This window comes from Orcinus orca, chromosome 13 (genome assembly GCF_937001465.1).
Source record: "Orcinus orca chromosome 13, mOrcOrc1.1, whole genome shotgun sequence".
In the NCBI taxonomy this organism is placed as follows: Eukaryota; Metazoa; Chordata; class Mammalia; order Artiodactyla; family Delphinidae; genus Orcinus; species Orcinus orca.
The window spans coordinates 2,080,202-2,101,596 of NC_064571.1; the positions used below are offsets into that span (position 1 = coordinate 2,080,202).

The 21,395-nt window shown below is 53.0% G+C and overlaps 1 protein-coding gene across 8 annotated transcripts in view; it reads right to left on the bottom strand.

Annotated features, from left to right (window-relative positions):
- Nucleotides 1-21,395, bottom strand: part of NCK2 (NCK adaptor protein 2) — a 133,172-nt gene that overhangs the window by 25,664 nt on the left and 86,113 nt on the right. For 6 of the 8 annotated variants that reach the window (XM_049696182.1, XM_049696176.1, XM_049696181.1 and 3 more), the window contains one exon: nucleotides 12,607-12,848. In XM_049696182.1, coding sequence (XP_049552139.1) covers nucleotides 12,607-12,832 — 226 coding nt within the window. In that variant the 5' untranslated portion in view covers nucleotides 12,833-12,848. The remainder of the gene's footprint in view (nucleotides 1-12,606; nucleotides 12,849-21,395) is intronic. The other 2 variants (XM_049696180.1, XM_049696179.1) reach the window with 1 other exon arrangement.

The window sequence follows — 21,395 nt, forward strand, 5'->3', positions numbered from 1 at the left end:
GCTGAAATAACTTTTCATATAAGAGGATATATTTAATGTTTGGCTCCTAATAGCTATCCGTGGTCCTATATGTTCATTTAGTTTGTATCTAGTTTTTCAGACTAGCTTCCACTACCCAGAGAATGTCTAGTGCCAGGATTCACAGTCGAGTATCTGAATAAAGGAAGAACCTCACATTTACTAAACTGAAGGTTTTCTGAAGGACCACATTTAGGATTAATGCAGTAGTTCTCTCTTGCTTTAATCTGTTCCACACCCGCTACGCCATCTCTATTCAACAGTTTCTGTCTTCTCGTGGTCTCAGCAGGGCCCATCCCCAGGGCTCGGATCAGAACTCCCCCTGCAGCCTGGGGTGGGGGAAACTGGCTCTCAAGAGTCAGCCCCACCTGTAGGCGCCTGTGTGAAGAAGAGGCCCAGAGACAGAACCTGGATGACATGAGCTGGGCCCGGGAATCCAACCACACTTCCCAATGATGTGTTAAAGCTAATCTCTTTAAATTCTCCTCTTCTTCCTGTTGTTTTTCTTTAGCTACTTTTGAGTTGATTTCTGGATTTCTGTCACTTTGATTAAGGACTCTGGAAAAAATAAAATGACCCTTCCCCACTCTCATTCCCCTGCTTCCACCTCACCTCCTGAAATACGCCAAACTGGTGAGCCCCCCTGAGAAAACAGGTACGCGTGGGTGAGTACGACGCAGAAAACAGAGCAAAAGTTAGGGAGCCCCCAGGCTGTGCGCGGGGGTGAGCAGACACAGGCCGTGCTTCCTAATCCCAGAGCAGCCTGGGGTTGAATATTTACCCCAAGAGCCCGCACTCGAGGTCTGTGATTCTGGGTGGCATGGACGTTAGGCCTAACCGACCGAAGCCCCCTGACCTCGACTTCTGCTCTGCTCTGCACGGGGACCCAGGGCCACCGGCCCCATCTGAGGTAGGTCTCGGAGGAGCCCCCCAGGGCAGCCCGGAGAGCGACGGACGGGCTGGTCAGTGCAGAGCATCTGAGAGCCGGCCGGGGCTCAGGCCAAGCAGACTGGGGCGTGGCTGCCCCAGGTGGCACCTGCCCCTCCTGTCACTCAGAGGCACAACCGCTGCTACCTGCTGGACGTGTGAGCCTGGGGAGGATGCAGAGTGTGTGGAGAACGGGGGTGGGGGGGGACTGGGCAGGGGTCCGGGGAGGGGAGGGAGGGGCAGAGACGCGCCCGGCGGAGGCAGCATGACTGTGGTGGGCAGGGCACAGAGCTGGTCCATCTCACCCTCGTCCCCACGTCACTGGTGGAAGATACTGCGCCTGGCACCGCGCCTGCCTCACTGACAGGGACCGGGTCCACTCGAAGAGGAGGACACCCCACTTCCCAGCCGCGTCCAGGACGGAGGACTAAATGCAGCCCTAGGGGTCAGCTTCGTCCTCCCTGGGCTTGCAGGTCCAGCGGGTCGCACCGCGGTCACGCCTCTGAGTGAGTGACAGGAGGGCAGGCGTCACCTGGAGCAGCCGGGTGATGGCTCTCATGCCCAGGTCTGAGATGCCTGGTACTGTCCAGCTGGTCCCGGGGACCCATTTCACCCGCAGGAAACCGCAGCCCTGCGGCTGCCGCTGCCACGTCAGCACCAGCAAAGCAGACGCTTGCGCCGTAAGGTCCTCACAGCAAGAGCGGGGAACACTTTCTCCTGACGGGCGGGGTGTGCCAGGCCCCAGGGAGGTGAAGGGCTGAGGATAAAGTCGGGCCAGGAGCCTCTCTCCCACTAGCAGCTTAAATCGAGCTTTCGAAGGTGAAAACCACTGTCCTTTCCTAAAGCGGAGTCAGTCTGCTGTGCGGCCTGTGGGAAACACCGGAGGCTCCATGCTCCCCCCCCGAAACTGCCACGAACCCAGGGGGTTTACTTCTTTATTCCTAGACACGCGCACCTTAGGTGCGTACCCCTCACCCTACGATGAAACGTGCCCTTACGTGCCGTATGGAACCCCCAAGTTCAGGGAGGGCTGGTCCAGGACGGGGCAGGGGGGGGAAGGAGCCTTCATGAGATGGATGGGAGCTGCCACCCCTGTGGCAGATCCACACGGCCCGCGTCGGGCCGCCAGCTGGCCGAGGGACAAGGGAGCCATTCACCATCCACGTGCCCAGATGGTCCCCTTTCCAGCGGGCAGATGTACCAGCAGCCGGCACAAGACGGAGATGCGTCGGGGCAAAGGCTACCATTGCACAGGCCCAGGGCCCAGAACCGGAATTTCCATCCCTGCCCCCGAGAGAGCCCGTTCCCTCGTGAGCAGGCAGGCATAGAACATGACTGAATGTGTAAGCCTGAAGAAAAGCGGTTTAGAAGCACAGGATATGGTCAACCAAATGCGAAAGCCAAACGGTAGCATGGATGCGAGTCAAAAGAATTTTTTAAAAAATTGTAATTATAGATTGTAATTAAAAATACATATTCAGTACCTCTCAACACACGTAACTGCTGCATCAGCACAAGCATCTCTGAGTGTGCAGAACAGGGGTGGGAGTGGGCCGCGCACCTGCAAGGATTCAACGTGACCTTCTGAAGTACCACACAGTGTCAGCCCCGGGCAGAAGCTCACAAGCGCAACTTCTTGAGCCCACGCCTGCTCAGCAAGATGAAATATGGTAACAAAAAAGAGAGCGAGCGAGTAAAGGGACGACACACTGGTGGGGGCGAGCGGCTGGCAGACAACCAGACCCCAGTTCTGACCCTGCTCCAGGCCCGGCTCCTGCCCCACTGGCTTGTGGCCCTGGCAGTTCTGCCCTCTCTTCTCCCGTTTCTGCAGCCGTGACACGGGGATGTCAGTGGCCCTGGTGGGGCGGCTGTGAGGGTCCAAAGCCTGAGGAAGGGACCGAATGTAGCGTCCCGTACGCAGCAGGAGCCGCGCGACTGTGGGCGTGGTGCTTTACTGCTATCATCGCTCCTCTCTGGTTGAGGGCCAAGGTCCGGTGGAGAAAAGAACAGGTGATGCTTTCTCCACGGAGGTGTGCACGTGTCTGTTTTCTCCCTCAAACGCTCCTGCGGGACAGCCTGGCCTTAGTCCTGCTCTCTGGTTCAGGAGCAGCTAAGACACGAGGCCCCTCTGAAACATCTCAGGAGAGGACGTTCCTCGGTGCAAAGCTGGCCTTCAGTTAGGAAGTGCAAGGGACACGCCATCTTCCAAGGCTGGACAGAAGGGCTTCCGGGACCACACGCTGCTCTGGACAAGGTGAACTCTGGTTACTAAGAGGCCAGGCCCCTGCCGGCTCCAGGGAGGGGTCCTGATGTAGCTGGGCTCGGCCGCCAGGCCCTCGTTCCTGGCTGGCTTTTGTGGCAGCGCCCTGCCTGGGCCCAAGGCCTGCTTCTGGCTCTGCTGTGAAGCACCTTGTTACCCTGGACAAGTAACTCAACGTGCCTCATTTTCATAGGAAGCTGTGGACCAGGTTATCTCCAGAGCCCTTTCCAGGATTCAAGAATTCTACACAGAGAGCCCAAAGTGTCGAATGAACTTCACTTTTTAAACTTAACTGTACGTACTAGGCTACACAAAAACAACCACAGGAGAACCGTCAGTGGCCCTTTTGGATCCTACAGCCAACTCCTGTCACCAGTGTCTGGCTGGGCATGTTGGGCTAAATACTACAGGACCGGTCACTTTAGATCAGTGCCTAAGGACCCCAACCATTTCACTACCAATCCACGCTCCACGATGAACACCCACTTGTAAATCTTCCAAGTTAGACACTCAACTGCTTTGCTCCGTGAATAAAGCCAAAACTATAAAATCAATGGAGGTTCCCTGCAAACAGCCACCCTAGGATGGCTGGCTTCCAGGAGACCCCCAGCCCGAAAACTCACCTAGAGCTGCCCTCCAGGTGGCTTCCCAGCCGTGAGAACCACGGGGGACAATCTGGACGCTCACAGAATCCGTGAGTTTGGAAGCAGAGACAGGAAGTTAAGAGTTGAGAGAGAGGGATGGCAGGCTGCAGGGGCTGATCAGGGAGCGGCTTGTGGACAAAGTGATGTGAGCAGGTGCCCGCCCGTGCAGAGAGCAGCGGTGGCTGCAGGGCGCGGGGCTCAGGGCAGGAGGCGCCTGGTTGGCCTTCCAGCAGCCCCAGAGGCTCTGCAGTCAGCACCACGGCACCCGTCCTGAACAAACCCCCCTGCACCCCACACCGGCCCCACGAGCGTGTAATAGGCAAGAGGAACGTTCGAGACATATGGACGAGATCTGAAACTGAGTGCGGGCCATATGGGGAAGCGCAGCTGGAAACACGGAAAGAAGATTTTACTTAATTCTCAGCATCTGTAGTCCACGTTTTCTCTATTCTAAAACTGAAGGCTCCCACTTGAGTAACTTTGAGTCAAGAAAGGCTGGTATCGATGTTCTTTAGAAAAACGATCATTTTAATAAGAAGCAACCCAGGTGCCAGTCGCTGGGAAAGAAACTGGGAAATGCTTTACATGGTGTCCTTGTCCTTCCTCAGGGCTCGAGGGGCCCGGGGGCCGACGCGTCTGGCTTCAAGACCCCATGTCACCGCACACCTGCTTCTCCTCTATCTCCCAAGCGTAGACCCCTCCTCCTTCCCCATCCCCTCTCCTGGCTCTTCTCCCATTAGCATTCTTTTGAACAATCTGTCTCTATTTTCTAATTATCCTCCCACTAATCCGTTGTGAGTTGTTTTACGTTTCTTGTTCTAAATACTTGGACACTTACGATATATGCAAACAAACCCAAGTTTATTTTGGGCGCCAGCACCACAATCGCTGTCGACGTTTCCATAGTCTGTGGGCGTTACATTCGGCGGGTCATTCGTACCGCAAACGATCTCGCAGGACAGAATTCTAAAGAGTTCTAAGTTATGCCACATAATACCTAATTCGGGTTCGTACAACGGTAGATTATACGACAGAGACCGAAAAGGTCCACCTCAAGTGTTAAATGCAGCTCTGAAAACCCAGAGTCCCTGCTTTAATACGGGGAAGAGGTGATAGGTTGGAGAAGCTGGACCTTTAAAATCAAATTGAGATCTGTCAATCTTCTTCGCATGTTACATACAAACTTTTCATGGGGCGTGGTCTGGCTCTGCACTTTAAGTGAGAAAAATGTACTTTGTACTTTTTGTACTGATTCCTTAGAAGGTGACTGAGTTTAGGAAGTATGTTTAAGTGACATGTAAAAAGACTAACGGTAATTTTCTTTTTCTTTATGGACATTCAACCTAGGAAACCAAACTGCTTCTAAGACAAATGCACTATAAAGAATCAGCTTCTCCTCTTCGGTTTTATACAGAGCATCCTGACCACTAAGGAACCGGGAGGCATGGACCAAACTCACCCGGCAAAGGTCCTTTCCCGCACGTGTCGCGATCAGGCTTCCGCGATCGGGTAGACGTTTCAGGACTGACTGCCTGGTGACAGTGGTTTTGATGCGAAGAAGTCACCTTTGCAACCTGATTTTGATTCTACGTGTGTAGAGATACTTAGCAAACAGATGCAAACGCCGACAGTGATTATTTCTGGGTGATAAGATCACAGGTGATTTTTGGTTTTTTCTATTTTCCAATTTTCTTTTTTTTAATAAGTATACCAGTCTTCAATGAACAGTTTTATAAAAGACAGGCATTTCAGAGAGGATAATTCTGAGGACTACCTGAGTGCAGAAACCCGTGTCACACACAGAGCCTGTGAATGGCAAAGACGGCTGAAATCTCACGCGCGCAGACCCCCCGGAACATGCCTGCTGCCGACACAACTACTGCCGAAATAAGAATCGATCTGGGGAAAAGCAGGTGAGTTCCTGGGACACTCGGCTTCCGAATCATTTTAATTAAGGCTCCTGCTCCCCTCACTGTGACGGAACCAGGCGGTTATGGATAAGTGAACCCCCAGGGCCGGGAGGAAACGATGCTTATGAAGTATAGCTGGTCCCCTCGAGTCCCAGGGGCTGCAGCAAGGGTGGGAGAAAACCAACCCAGCCGTGCAGGCGGGACCGGGGAGCGACTAGATGCACCAATACCGATGCCAAGCAGGCGGCATTCCCCTCACCCCCCAGGGCTCCCCGCAATCTGAATCCCCAACCCCCAAGGCTGACCAACAACAGCAGAGCTTGAGGAGTCGGGCAGACCTGCTCTGAATTTCAACCCATCACTTACTGTGTGTTCTTGGGCACACACATCCCTTAACCTCCAAGTCTCATTTTTTTCACGTGAAATATAAGGATGTTAGTGTATTCCTCTGAGGGTTACTGGGAAGATTAAAGAAAAAGGTCTACAGGTAGGTAGCACCAGAGGGGCACACAGAAATCGTTATCACTGCCTACACACTGGAAAACGCACACGACATCCGTTCCGGGTCTCGGGTTGAATTTGCTGCTGCATTAAGCTTTCCTTTTGGCTTCGGGCGTCACATGGGTGTCGGGAGCGCGGGGAGGGTGGTTATGGAGGCCGTGGGTCCCAGGCACCCGCTGTCACGGGGCCTCCCTCCCAGGGGAGGGCTTGGGGGCAGCTGTAGAAAGTAGACGGAGGCCCCCGAGACCACGGCGGAGCGGAAGCTTGGTGGAGGAACCTCGCGAAATGCCTCAAACGCCAGGGCTCCCCTGCAGGCCGTGTGTGACAGCAAAATCTGCATTTTGTCTCCTGGAGTTGAGATCATGCCTGAAGCGTGAAACATTCCCACCGAAGGGCCCGCCATCAACTCCAGCGCGTCTCGTCATCACGGCCCAGGTTCTCCTCCTACTTCCCTAACCCTCTGGTCTTTCTGCCGGTTGTTCATTCAGGCTGCAGACCCTTGAGTCACCTGTGACTAACCTGCTGCTTCACACCCGGTTGGCACAGAGTTCTGGGCCTTCCCTCGAAGCCCAGGGCTGGTGACATCCCCCCGGGCCACCCTGAGATCTCGTCCCCAGCCTCCTGCTGACACACTGGCACCGCCGCTCCCACCCCGAGGACCAGAATCAAGATGCCTGCCATACACCCCGACGGCCACCACCCCGTCCACCACAGGACAACCGCTGGGGCTCCCCTTTGCAAAAGCATCAGGCCTAATGATGGGGGCCTCCCCAGTGTGGGTCACCCAGGGCCCTCAGTGCCGCCGGCTCACTTACTGTCCTCCCACGCGCCCCCTGCTCCCAGCCTCTGCCTCTCCCTCCACCGAAGACCAGCCCCGAGCATCCTTCACGTGAAGGAGTTCAGCCTCGACCATCTGATGAGACGAGTGGTCCCTCATCCCGCCCTACAGACGCCGCAGCTGAGGCTCTGCGGCTTCCACGGCTCGCCCCAAATCGCTCAACTGGCGTGTGGGCGTGTGCCGAGCCTGGATCTGAAAAGACCCCAGCCTCACCCTCCTATGTATGCTGCTTCCGCAAGGATAAGAGAGGCCCGAGTGGCCTCATCCAGCCGTTTCTGGTGGGCCAGGATGGGCAGCGCCACTGTCCTAATGGCCCCCGCGCATCCGGGCCACTGTCACTCTTCCAGTTACATCACAGGCTGCAGAGAGTCAGGGGCTGAACTCTACCCACCAGGTGAAAGAACGTCCAGCCGGCCTCCCCCGTCTGATCCACACACACCCTGTAACACGGAGCCGATCCCGACACCACGTCTGCATCCCTGCTTCAAAGCCTTTGGTAATTGTTCCCGAAGGTCACTCAGCGGGGAACCAGGTGGCTTAGAAGCATTTCCAAGGGACAGAGCGAGGGAGGGACGACTCCAGCTCAGCCTGTGACAACCAGCGACTACAGCATCCGTCACCCGTGGCTCATCTGGACAGAGCCTGCCCTGCTTCAGCCCTACTGAGAACGCTTCTGATCACAGCAAAGACCCACAGTCCCGCAGTGCCGGAAAGAAAATCCCCCCACGGCCTCCCCATCACGGAGGCTGGAGCCCATCTCTCGCCCCATCTCTGTTGCAACAAAAATGCCTACATTGAACTGGCACAGAGCAGCCTGGGCCGCTCCGGCAGGAGGCGGGGTTCCCTCACCTGCCTGCCAGTGATACGGAGGGCACCTGCTGGATGATTACGGAAAGTTCGGAACCAAGTCCTGGGGAACCGTTCTGAGGAAGAATCCGCTGGCACGTTCACACCCGGCGGCAACCTCGTGTGTTAGGTCCAATCTCAGCAGGTCCTCGGCGATCCTCTGATCTCTGAAAGACTGATGATGACTGTAAGGCCCTGCGGCACCGCAGATGCCCGGAGAGAACAGGAAGCCCGAGGTACAACCTCTCCCCTGCTATGATCCAGCGTCACGGCCTGGGGTAGTCCCTAAACCACTCTACGTCTGCCCGTTTGTTCAATGTACAGATAAGTTGTAAGAACAGCACAAAGGATGTTATTTTCCCTGAACTATCTGAGAGTAGGCTGCCAGCGCCCTGTCCCATCACCTCAACACGGTGTCATCTCCACACACAAGGGCATCCTCGACACAAAACTGGGACGTTAACACCGATACACGACCACTGTCATACTCAGACCCCACTCTGGTTTTGCTAGTAAGGCCCTGGCTTTCATCTCTAGAACAGGGAACCCAGCATCACTAGGATTCCCTCTAACATCCTAGCTGCTTATCTCTGTGACGTAGCCCTGTCAAACGCCCACCCAGTAAGCCCTGATAGTCAACTTGGTGGAAAAAACCCCAGTTCATGCTAAAGGCATGTGACCCGTCTCTGCCACAGGCCTTCTCTTGGGGAAGACGCTCAGTCAGCCGTACATGGACATGCCTCGAGGAGCCCTGGGAACGTCTCCCCCAGGAACCGCCCCTCCCCGGCCAAAAGCACCAACCCAAACCGCGCAAGGGCTCCTGCAGTTAGTGAGCACTGGTCCCCCCACCGTGGCCGCTCTCTGCTCCCAGGGCTGGCTTGGAGTCGCAGAGGTGGGCACCGCTCCGGAGCTCATCACTGGCAGGTGACTACCTGGCCTCAGGCAGGGGCACACGGGGGCCAAGGCTAAAGCGGCAGCCCCGGGGGCAGCTCACTTCTGGTTCCACATGCCGCAGGAGGGTGGTCAGCGAAGGATGTGCGTGCCTTGGAACAAGCCCTCCACGGGCGGATGCTAACAGATTATAAACGGAACCGTAGCTTCCTGGGTAGCCCAAGTCGGCACCTGGGCCTCAGGCAACCATCGCGAAGACAGTTAACCTTCAGGGCTTCGGCGGGTTCCAGCTGCCGTTGTCAAGTGGTGACAAAAACCGCTCTTCAGTAAAATCCCTCCCCGGGAGCAGCTTCCCCATCTTGCAGGACTTAGCACAACACTTTCCAACACCTAACCTGCATGGTTTGACGAGTCGGGTCGTGGAAAACACCGAGGCCAGGCCGGAGCCCAGGAATGCAGCGAGCCTTTCAGAACATCGCCTGGGCTCTGCCAGCAGGAACGGTTCTGAGGACGGCTCCTTGTTACCCGTGGAAAAGCTCTCTTTGACTAATCGTGATCATAAGCTGAACGTGAGAGGAGACCTAGTGTATCGACGTGCTACCCGTCTACAAACACGAGGTCATATTGTTTTATTTAATTATAAATTATTAAGGGAAAAGGAAGAGCGTTAGTCCTTTCCTAACGGAGAGAACTTTTGGGGAAAGGTACCACTTTCTGGAGGTTACTGTAACAAACGATTACATGCGATTAAATTAAGTTGGCGACCGACCTCAGCACAGCACAGGGATACAGAAAGGCAGGAGAGCTCTGCCGAGTCATGGTCCCCGGCAGTTAGAGATGCCAACACACAAGGAGAACACAGGGACTCGGACGGGGAGTCCAGTGCTATTGTGTTTCAAACCAGGTGCCTGCCGGGGAAATCTTAACCGTGGCTTTAGAAACTGGGTGGATTTCCATGGCAGTAGAATTACAAATGCGGATGATGGCATGAGTCGCTATTAGAAGGTCCACATGTGTGGTGGTGTCTTTGACGTTGTTTTCACTCCTTCTAATACACAGTAGAGAGAACTTCCGCTGGGTGCGTAATCAGTCTATGATCACGCTATAATTCCAACAGCACACCCGTCACGGTAATTTACACAGGAAGCCACGGATGCTTTAGCTCCAGTCTTCTCTGTAACGGAGACCAGTGGGCGGCAGGAGAGGCTGCGGAAAGTTTTCCCACCTTCCTTCTCGACGCTGGTGCCTTGTCAGGTCTGACGATGGAGAAATAGTAAGTCACACCTCCACGGTGGTTCTTGTCTGGGTACCTCCCTTCTCTGTGACCCCGTTCAAGGGGGGCAATGGAAAACTCATGCCGAGACAACAAGGTCTCTCTTTGTCCAACAAAAGCAAGGCTCTGGGTGACCACGACAAACACATGGAAGCAAAAAAGACAGACAATGAATGGGGGTATTTCTCCTCGGCAATGGGCATACTGACCTCCAACAGTCTCTAGACTACAAATACTAACTACCACGGATAGATATGGATGTTCAGAACATAGCTTTGTTGGTGTTTTTACATTAAATAACGCTAGGTACGAACGTTTCCAAGGCAGTAATGTGCCTGACGGGGGAGGAGGCCTGGAAAAGGGTGGTCGGTCCACAGAAGAGCAGCAGGTCTCCCCAGCACGGCTCTCGAGGGCCAAGGAGAGCCGAGGGGAGAGGGTTAAAGAGAAGCCAACTTTGATTCTATTTCAGGAAGAGCTTTCTAACAATCTGTGTTCTCCCAAAATGGAACTTGGCTGGCGCTGTGGAAGGAGACGTGTGCCCGCAGAGCTGGGGGGCCATCTGTCGGGGCGGGGGAGCCAGCCTGGCACCCACACGAGCACAGGCTGGCTGAGCCAGGCCCCCCGAGTTCTGAGACGAGCCCTGGGGACTGACTGCCACTCGTGAAAAACCGAACCCCAGCGCCACATGTGCTGCAGAGCTCAGCTGTCTTCTCGTTCTAAAAACTGAAGGGAGGGATGACGAGCTGTTCCAGGGAATTGTAGGTAAGTCAGAGGGCTTTTGCTTCGCCTTATTTCACTCCCCAGCATTCCGTTCCATTTCTGGGTGTTTCATTCTTTACTAGAATCTTGAGAATGTAGTTTTGAAAAAGGATAAGAAGACAAAACAAGTCAACAATGTTGAGAATCTCCAAAAAAAGGTACTTTAGTGGGTGAGAAGCTGAAATTGGAAAAAATAAATAAAATTAAGCGCAGGGCACTCCTAAAGTATTTACCTACTCACGCTTCCCGCATTTCTTAGCCACAGTTAATAGAGAGTTATAAGCACAGGACAACAACGTTTCTTTCAAGTGACTTGCTTGGAAAAAACAATAAAGAGGGTCACTTTTGTGAAAAAGAATCAGATTGCTCATGAAAAACGTAATTTCTCCATCATGCAGAATCTACGGTAGCTGGTGTGATTCTCACGCAGGCCAGTGTCTCATTTCTCTCTCCAAGTCGTGAAAATAACCTAACCCACAACACAAAATTACTACCCAATGAATGAAGGCTTTACTTGTTTTTTTTTGTTTGTTTGTATTTTGTTTTTTGCGGTACGCGGGCCTCTCACCGCTGTGGCCTCTCCCGTTGCGGAGCACAGGCTCTGGATGCGCAGGCTCAGCGGCCATGGCTCACGGGCCCAGCCGCTCCGCGGCATGTGGGATCTTCCCGGACCGGGGCACGAACCCGCGTCCCCTGCATCGGCAGGCGGACTCTCAACCACTGCGCCACCAGGGAAGCCCTTTACTTGGTTTTGAAGAGTCAGTGGACCCTTCAAGACTTCAGAAAATGAAAGGTGAATATTTTGCAACACTCATCACATTCAGAGTTTAATTTTCTTTTCAGGTTTCCTGCCTGTTCCCCTCCCTCAAGTGAAACTAATTCTCTTGTTAGAAATAAAAGGGAAAGCCTCAAGGAAATGATAACATTGACCTGTTTCAAGAGCAAACTCTTCCGTGATAACCAGCGGTCCCGGGGGCCACCCACATGGTGCTCACGGAAGGAGGCACTGCTGACCTTCAGGAAGTCACCCTCTCGCATCCTCTGCAGGACGTCCACGAAAAGGCGAGATCGGACACCATCAACTTCAGGGGACTCGGGCTCTTTCTCACGTCCGGACACCAGGGAAGGGAACAGGCACGTGGGAAGAAAGCTGGGCGCCCAGCAGGCCCCCTGCGGGTCACCCTGGCGGCCTCGCATCACACCGCCGCTCGAGTCCCCACCTTAGCTGCCACCGTCCAGGACTGCGCCGTGAAATGCCACCAGTTTAACAGAGGGAAAAAATTCCCTGGGGTGCAAAGTACTTTTTTGCCATCTCCTCCTCTATGTGCAAACACCACACACACACAGGATTTCGAGAGAGAAAAAGATTTGATGGGATGGCCTGGGCGGACCTGGGGACATGCCCGGAGGTGGTCATTCCATTTCAGGACCCTCCAGAAAGTCGATGCCAGGAGACAAAGACACGCAGGGGGGTCCGAAACACACAGAAAGGCCAGCTCACATGAACCTCCAAACTCGAGAACCTCTAGGAAATGACTGGATATTTCTGCACTGGATCTCTCAATGTCCAGAGAGTTTTTAAAAAGACAAGTAGAAAGATGTCAATATTTAAAACATACCCTTTTTTTTTTCCCTCAAATGCAAATGAAAGAGATGACCTCCACCCCGAGTCCCGCTGAGAAAGCACCGGGGCCCCGCCCTCCAGGCCGGGCCGGGGTCCTGCCGCGCCCGCCACTCACCGAGCGTGTCCTTGAGGTTCTTCACGAGGGAGCCCTTCTTCAGGCTGTTCTTCCTCTCCACGTAGTTGGACGGCACGTAGCCCGTCCTGTTGGCCGCGTTGCGCACCCGCCACCAGGTCTTGGAGTCGTCCAGCAGCCACAGGCGCTCGTTCTTCTTGATGTCCAGCTCCTGGTCCTGCTGCGCCGTGTAGTCCCACTTGGCTATGACGATGACCTCCTCTGTCATCTTTCATGGAGTCCTTCTGCCAGCAAAACATTTGGAGAGGCTCATTAGACACCCGGCCGAGGGCCACGGCTGCTGCATCCACTCGGAAAACGACACCCGGACAGCTTTTATTACGGCTCGGCAACCAGCTGTCTCCAGGGTCTCAAATACTCAACCTTAAGATGACCTCCTTTCAACAAGCTTTAGGACGCTGTTTAGAAACGGTGACCTTATAAAGCGAACCTTAATGTCGCACATGGGGAATTCTGCTTCTCTGCTAAAAACAAACAACAACAGAAAACTTTCCAAAAAATTCTAAATAACCGTATCACAATTAAACGTGTTCACTAGAGTAAGAAACACCAGATCCTTATAGCTCATATCTTTACATCCATTTTCTCAGGATAAGCTGACTTTTATGACCATATATAATGACCATGACACACCCAAACCGCAACGTGGTATCCTGGATTGGATCCTAGAACATGAAAATTAGTGAAATCCAAGTGAAGCCAGTCAATTGTCTACCACTAAGCAACGTTAATCTCTCACTTTTGACAAACGTCCCTGGTCAGGTAAGACGTTAGCACTAAGGGAAACTGGGTGCGGGGTGTCAGGAATGCTTTGCACTATCTTTGCAGCTTCTTCATAAATATAAAATTATTCCTGGAACTTGAAGCACAGATGTTTAGAGCAGCTTCATTCATAATTGCCAAAATTTGGAAGCCACCAAGATGCCCTTCAGTTGGTGATAGACAAATAAACTGTGGTCCGTCCAGATAAGGGAATATTACTCAGTGATAAAACTGGGCTTCCCTGGTGGTGCAGTGGATAAGAATCCACCTGCCAATGCAGGGGACACGGGTTTGAGCCCTGGTCTGGGAAGGTCCCACATTCTGCGGAGCAACTAAGCCCGTGCGCCACAGCTACTGAGCCTGTGCCCTAGAGCCCACGAACCACAACTACTGAGCCCGCGTGCCACAGCTACTGAAGCCTGCGCGCCTAGAGCCTGTGCTCCGCAACAAGAGAAGCCACTGCAATGAGAAGCCTGTGCACTGCAAGAGAGTAGCCCCCGCTCGCCGCAACTGGAGAAAGCCCGTGCGCAGCGACAAAGACCCAATGCAGCCTAAAATTTAAAAAAAATTAAAAAGAAAACAACAAATGAGCTGTGAAGCCATGAAAAGACATGAAGGAACTTCAAATGCACACGACTAAGTGGAAGAAGCCCGTCTGAAAAGGGTGAGACTGTATGATTCTCACAAAGACTCTCCTTGACCAAACTTTCGTCAGGCTCCTCTGAATCCTCTTCCCAGACTAGACCTTGACTATTGTATTTCTGTGTCTGTACTTCCATGTCCATTGCCCTATTTCAGCAAGAATCCTGCTGAGTTGGTTCAGCCAGAATCCTCCACCCTCACCCAGGTGATGTCTGACCGTCCTGGCCTGTTTTCAGGAAGGACCCTGTTAGGTCAGTGCAGCCAGAATCCCCCCTCACCTCTGATGTTTCCTCTTAGTAGTTTTCCATCCATCTACTCCCCACCCAGCTCCTGGGCTATAAATCCCCACTCTTCCTTCTTGTATGCGGGGTTGAGCCCAATGTCTCTCCCCTATGGCAAAAATCCCTCGGAGTCCTCCCCTGAGTAAAGTCTGCTTAACCGTTCTTTAACAAGTGTCAGTTTTTCTTTAATAATTCCAAGAATATAACATTCTGGAAATGGGAAAACTACAGAGACATTACAAAGATCAGTAGTGGCCAAGGGCACAGGGGAAAGAGGGATGATGAGGTGCAGCACAGGGGTTTTTAGGGCAGTGAGACAATTCTGCATAATACTATAGTAGTGGACACATGTCATGACACATTTGTCCAGACCCATAAAACATTCAATACCAAGAGTGAACCGTGATACAAAATTACTCCAAAATTAAAAGTTTATTAAAACGAACAAAAAAATACAGTACATTACATACCTAGTTAAGTCAATCCTGGAAGTAATAAATAGCAAAGGTATACCTGAATGACTGTAACGAATATAGTTATGAGCTATTTCGTAACTTCTCGGGTAGAAGATGGGCATTTTTGCAGCAGAAAAACTCAACATTCAGTCCTTTAAGTGACTAGAAGTTTACTCAAAACTAGGAAGAGATGAATAATGGAAAGGCTATTGACTCAGATCCCCTTCTTTTCTGACAGAGAGGAGTCCTCATTATTTATAGGGATGGCTTCAGGAAGACAGAGGGGACCTAGCGCACCGACTCCACAAAAGCATGAATCCCATTTTAAAATAACATGACCCTTGCTGCTAGATGCTAAAGACACTTATAAATAATACATGTTCTCCTCTTTCATGAATTAACTTCCAAATTTAGAGCTAACAAACCTTTGGGGAAGGAGGAGATGTGTCATAAACCTTAGGCATAATGTACACAATATCTGAGAAGGGTGTTTACACAAATCTCATTTCCAAATTGTAGACAATATTGTTATCTACTTTCAGAAAATCTCAAGTCCATGCCGTATCTCCCTATATACTGAACTCACTGTCAGGTTAGATTTCTGAAGGTCATGAAGGTCGTTTCTCTTTTTTCAACAATAATGCGAGGGACCAGAGCAGTAATAGGAATGGGCTTCAGAGAATATTTTATTTGAATACCGGGTTTGTCTTAATTACAGTTTCAAAAAGAGATTTGAACAAGAACAGCCCATCACTTAAGACCGGTCAAAACAATTTATCAATTTTCTGCACGACTTAACTACACGAAAAGCAGGTAAGTAAGGCACTGGCTGGGCCTGGTACGTCTCAGTGCACATCGAACAGCACATGGGAGGGAACCTAGAAAATGCTGTGCCCGGCTTCACCCCCATGGGGCCCGAGCATGCACAGTGTGTCATAGGCCCCAGGTCACTCTGACAGCCCCCCTCACAGGTGCTCTTCCTGGGTCCGGGGCGTGAACTCAGCACACTGCTCCATCTGGGGGAGGGCACTGGAGCACATGGGGGCACTCATTCACTCTGCAAACACCCGCCTTTCAGGGAAGTGTGAGCTTTCGGGAGACAGAGGATCAGAGATTCAGTGCCTTGCTGAACAACAGAGCCACGGTTTGAGCGCAGGGCTGTGCTCCTGTGCTCACTTCTGGGGTGAGCTAGGGAGGGGGTGAGAACTAGTGTGGGGTCTTGGACAGGCTTAATCCACCCAGGAAATCTATGACTCTGGGACAGAGGAAAAATAAATTTCCAAGCACCTAAAAACTGAGCAGCTGTTCCTTGGACATAACAAAGGGCTTTAAACCTGTTGTAATTGACTTATGAAAGCTTCCCATCAGTATAAAGGCTTCAGGAGTCCACCAAACCAACAACCACCCCACACCAGGGATCACAGTCCCGGGTCAACAACCACCTCCCCCAGGGACCACAGCCCCCCGTCAACAACCACCCCACCCAGGGATCACAGTCTCCCATCAACAACCACCTCCCCCAGGGATCACAGCCACCCGTCAACAACCACCTCCCCCAGGGATCACAGACCCCGGTCAACAACCACCCCACCCAGGGATCACAGTCTTCCATCAACAACCACCTCCCCCAGGGACCACAACCCCACGTCAACAACCACCTCGCCCAGGGATCACAGCCGCCTGTCAACAACCACCCCACCCAGGGATCACAGCCACCTGTCAATAACCACCCCACCCAGGGATCACAGCCCCCTGTCAACAACCACCCCACCCAGGGATCATAGCCTCCCATCAACAACCACCACACCCAGCGATCACAGCCCCCCCTCCCCGCCCCCGTCAACAACCACCACACCCAGGGATCACAGTCTCCGGTCAAAAACCACCTCCCCCAGGGATCACAGTCCCCGGTCAACAACCACCTCCTCCAGGAATCACAGTCTCCCGTCAACAACCACCCCACCCAGGGAATATAGCCCCCGCGTCAACAACCACTCCACCCAGGGATCACAGCCCCCCGTCAACAACCACCTCACCCAGGGATCACAGTCTCCCATCAACAACCACCACAGGGATCACAGTCTTCCATCAACAACCACCTCCCCCAGGGACCACAACCCCCCGTCAACAACCACCCCACCCAGGGATCACAGCCCCTGGTCAACAACCACCCCACCCAGGGATCACAGCCCCCTATCAACAACCACCCCACACCAGGGATCACAGCCTTCCATCAACACAACCCCATACAAGGGATCAGAGTACCCGGTCAACAACCACCCCACCCAGGGGTCACAGCCACCCGTCAACAACCACCCCACCCAGGGATCACAGCCCCCGTCAACAACCACCCCACCCAGGGATCACAGTCCCCGGTCAACAACCACCTCCCCCAGGGACCACAGCCCCCCGTCAACAACCACCCCACCCAGGGATCACAGCCCCCCGTCAACAACCACCCCACCCAGGGATCACAGCCACCCGTCAACAACCACCCCACCCAGGGATCACAGCCGCCCATCAACAACCACCCCACCCAGGGATCACAGCCCCCCGTCAACAACCACCCCACCCAGGGATCACAGCCCCCCGTCAACAACCACTCCACCCCGGGATCACAGCCCCCCGTCAACAACCACCCCACCCAGGGATCACAGCCCCCCATCAACAACCACCTCACCCAGGGATCACAGCCCCCCGTCAACAACCACCCCACCCCGGGATCACAGCCCCCCGTCAACAACCACCCCACCCAGGGATCACAGCCCCCCATCAACAACCACCTCACCCAGGGATCACAGCCCCCCGTCAACAACCACCCCACCCAGGGATCACAGCCCCCCGTCAACAACCACCCCACCCAGGGATCACAGCCCCCATCAACAACCACCCCACCGAGGGATCACAGCCCCCCGTCAACAACCACCCCACCCAGGGATCACAGTCTCCCGTCAACAACCACCTCCCCCAGGGACCACAGTCTCCCATCAATAACCACGTCACCCCAGCGAAGGCTGCCAACCACCAAGCCCTATCCCAGCACCTCTGAAGGCCAGCCAATGAGGACGCCTCACTCGAGTAGAGTCCACCAATCAACAACCTGCTCACTTCAATGCTTCGCATATCAGCCAATCAACAGCTGTCCCGTTGTTCTAAGCAGCACCCGCAGTTAAGGGGCAACCAATCCTTGAGAACTTCCGCCTCAGATACTCAGCAGATACTGACCTCGTGGTCCGCAAAGCTTCCTGAGCGGGGCTGGGTGGGGGCCGAGCGGGCAGCCAGCGTCCTGCGTGAAGGCGGATGCGGTCAGCATCCCTTAGGGCCCCGCTGTGGACCAAGAGAGGAGAGCCGCGTGGACGGAGACACGGGCTGGGGACTGCACGACCCGGTGGTTGAGGGAGGGACAGGATGTGAGGGCCCAGGGCTAAGGAGGAGGAGTAAGTGACTCCGGAAGTGCCTTAGAATAAAACCGCGCACGCTTTCTCTCCTGCTTGTGGCCAGTCAGCGCACAGGCGCAGGTGCAGCAAGGCCCCCACCCCGCCCCGCAGCACCCGGGCCCCAGACCCCACGGCCTCCCCTCGGACGCCCATCCTGGAGGGAGCCGTGCGGGAGGCGAGAGTTGGGGGCTCCACACGAGGCCCCGGGAAACTGCTCCAGGAGCCCAGCCGGAGCGGTTCCTTTCAGTCACGAGCACTTTGCTATGAGCGTAGGACGGACTGCAATAGGAAAAGGCTGGAGCTGAAACAAGATTATTCCACAACAGAAAGGAGAGTACAACTGACTTAAATTCCTAATATGGAAAAGCTGTAACAGAGGAAGGTCTGAAAAAGTACATTCTGACTACTGAAACTTTAAGTCAGAAATGGGATTCTGATTTAGTCTAAGAATCACAGAGGTCAGATGCAATGCATAATGAATGTTTAACCCTCCAGCTTGGGCAGTTCAAGAACATCTAATTTTTGCCTTCATTAACTAAGCTAGTTATCACCCACCTAAAGACTACAGAAAGAAGAGCCACGAATTTAATATTTTATAGCCAGATCATGTCTCATGTCATGTGACCAGTTTGCAATAGAGCTTAGCAAGAACCCCATGTTATACCGAATAAAAGAAATTCTCAGAAAACCGAACATGATAAGCTGCTTTTCCAAGTCTTAGATGGAAGTAGATTTTTTTTTAAAAAACCCAAACAGACTAGAATAGCTATCAAAACTCTCGGCCCAGTAGTTGTCACTTAACTCCTAAAATAATATCAATCCTATTCTGGGACTCTCTTTCTAAAAAGGATCCCCTTAACTGCGTCTTGCTGGTTTATGACTGGGTTACATAATCCTCCTAATAGCCAACACCCCAAAATGCTCACAGGTACTTCCCAAGGGGTCACGGGGACCAAGTCGAACCACTCGGTCATAACTGCAAACAGAAAACATCAGTCAAGAATCTGGGATTCGACGCTGAGCTGAGCCATTTGTGCGTCCTCCTTGGCCTTCAGCTTATTCTGTAAAAGGGGAACAGCAATATTTGCCTCGCCTCAGAAGATACTTCGGATGCTCGCAAGCAGCCTGAGAATGTCGTGTTTAAGGGGTCGGGGTTTTGTGTCATATGGGCTGGGGTTAGAGTCCTCTGTGCACCTTAGCCCAGCTTCCCTTCTGTCACATGAGGTTCTAAGAACAGCACCTCACCTGGGAGCTTGTGAAGACAGCTCCGAGCCCCCTGCCCACACAGAGAGACTCAGAACGGGAACCGCAGTCAGAAAGAAAGTGCTGTGTGCACTGCAGCACACGTGGTCAGTGTAGGGGGCGGGGCGGGGGGGTTGGTCCAGTCCTAGTGGCCCCTCCCTCCCTTCCTTCCTTCCTTCCATCAGGCTCCTGAGCAGCAGATATGCTTCCAGGGCACCAGGGTTCCCTGGAGAGTGTACAGACCCAGGGTCTACTCTCTTGTGATTCAAGCCCCAGGCACAGAAGCACCTCTCCAGAGACCCCTCCCCTTCCCTCCCCATCTAAGTGCCACTGTCCAGGGTCTCCTCCCCAGAGGTCATCAGTGTACGACCTACAGCTGTCCTTCCCCGAGAGCACTTGCATCACCTGAGGTTACCTGTTCACTGTGTGGGACACCCTGTTACGTGCTGACAGTGGCTGCTGAGGCTTCAGCCGCCCGGTTTAATGGGGAGGTGAAGGAAAGGGAGACTGATGACTCAAAGTGAATGTATTCAATACATCTGCCTCATTCATCCTTCTACGGACTGACCAATCTAGCTGGCCTCAGAGAAGACCAGGGTCATACGGCTTTAAAAAAAACCGCCAATCCCACTGTGTAATAGAAACCTTACATGGATGGAATACGATTTATTGAATTCAATTCAGAACAGAGACAGAGAGAACAGGTGTAACATTTTACCTCCAGGATGTTAACTCGGAATTTCAGAAAAATACCTATGTGTACACATGGATACAGACATATCAAAATATAGAGCTATGAGCAAATAACTGGTTTAGAGAAGAACCAGGTAAGAAAAGAGACTGACTACATGGAAAAAAAAAAGTCAAACTTGCCGTGATTTTCAACATACAGTCTGAATTACTCCAATAATACAATCTACTTCAAGATGAGTCGAGGATTTTTCTTTGTACCGTCTCATGCCTTCGAGGCAGTCAACCAATTATTATGGAAACTCACTCAAACAGAGGTTTTCTGTAGATGCAGTTGGAAGAATAATAGCCCAGCCCCCCCAAAGAGGTCCACATCCTCCTACCTGGAACCTGTGAATATGTCAGGCTACACGGCATAGGGGAATTAAGGTCAGCTCATCTTGAGGGAGTATCCCGGGGGGCCCGGAGTGACCACAGAGCCCCCATGAGTCGGAAAGGAGACAGAAGAGTGAAGGAGGGACCTGCCAGGACGAGGGCAGCCCCTAGCAGCTGGAAGAAGCAAGGAACAGGCCGTCCCCTGGAGCCTCCAGGAAGTACGAGGCCCTGTGCAACCTTGACCTAGCCCTGTGAGACCTGGGTGGGACTTGTGACCTCCAGAACTGGGAGAGAATACAGCAGCCGCAGAAAACCAACGCAGTGAGCAATTGTGCCAAGGTCAGTCCAAACAAGGAACACTTTCTATGTTTTCCCTCATTTCTCACCGTGGTTTCCTCCCTTGGTTCTTATTTGCAAACACTTCAAAATAGTACACTTGCGTTAAGGAGACCCACTCAAAGAAACAGTCTCAGAAGCAGCTTTAAAAGACCTTATAAATTCTTGATTAAAGTTTCAGGTCGTGTTGTAGATAAAAGACTTTACAGAGGCCAACGAATTTGACAGGAGTTGGCAGGAACCTGTGGTGTCCTGGGGGGGACAGAAAGGTCAGGTGGTGGCTTTGTACAAGCAGTATCACTGATTACAGCTGATACGCTTCAACTTTAAGTAGGACACAATGTGGAATCTCACGGCTGTTTCAACTCTCGGCAAGTTAATTAACCTGTGACAGGGGTCAAGGTCTTACCACTTCCCTGAGGCACAAAAATACACCACGTATAAAAGAGAAAATAAACAACAGAGCGGGCTTGGCACTCCATCACAGGAGGAGCCGCCAACTCCCCTCGTGCCCGCTGGGCTGCTCCCTAAGTGTGAGCTCATCCGAGGTC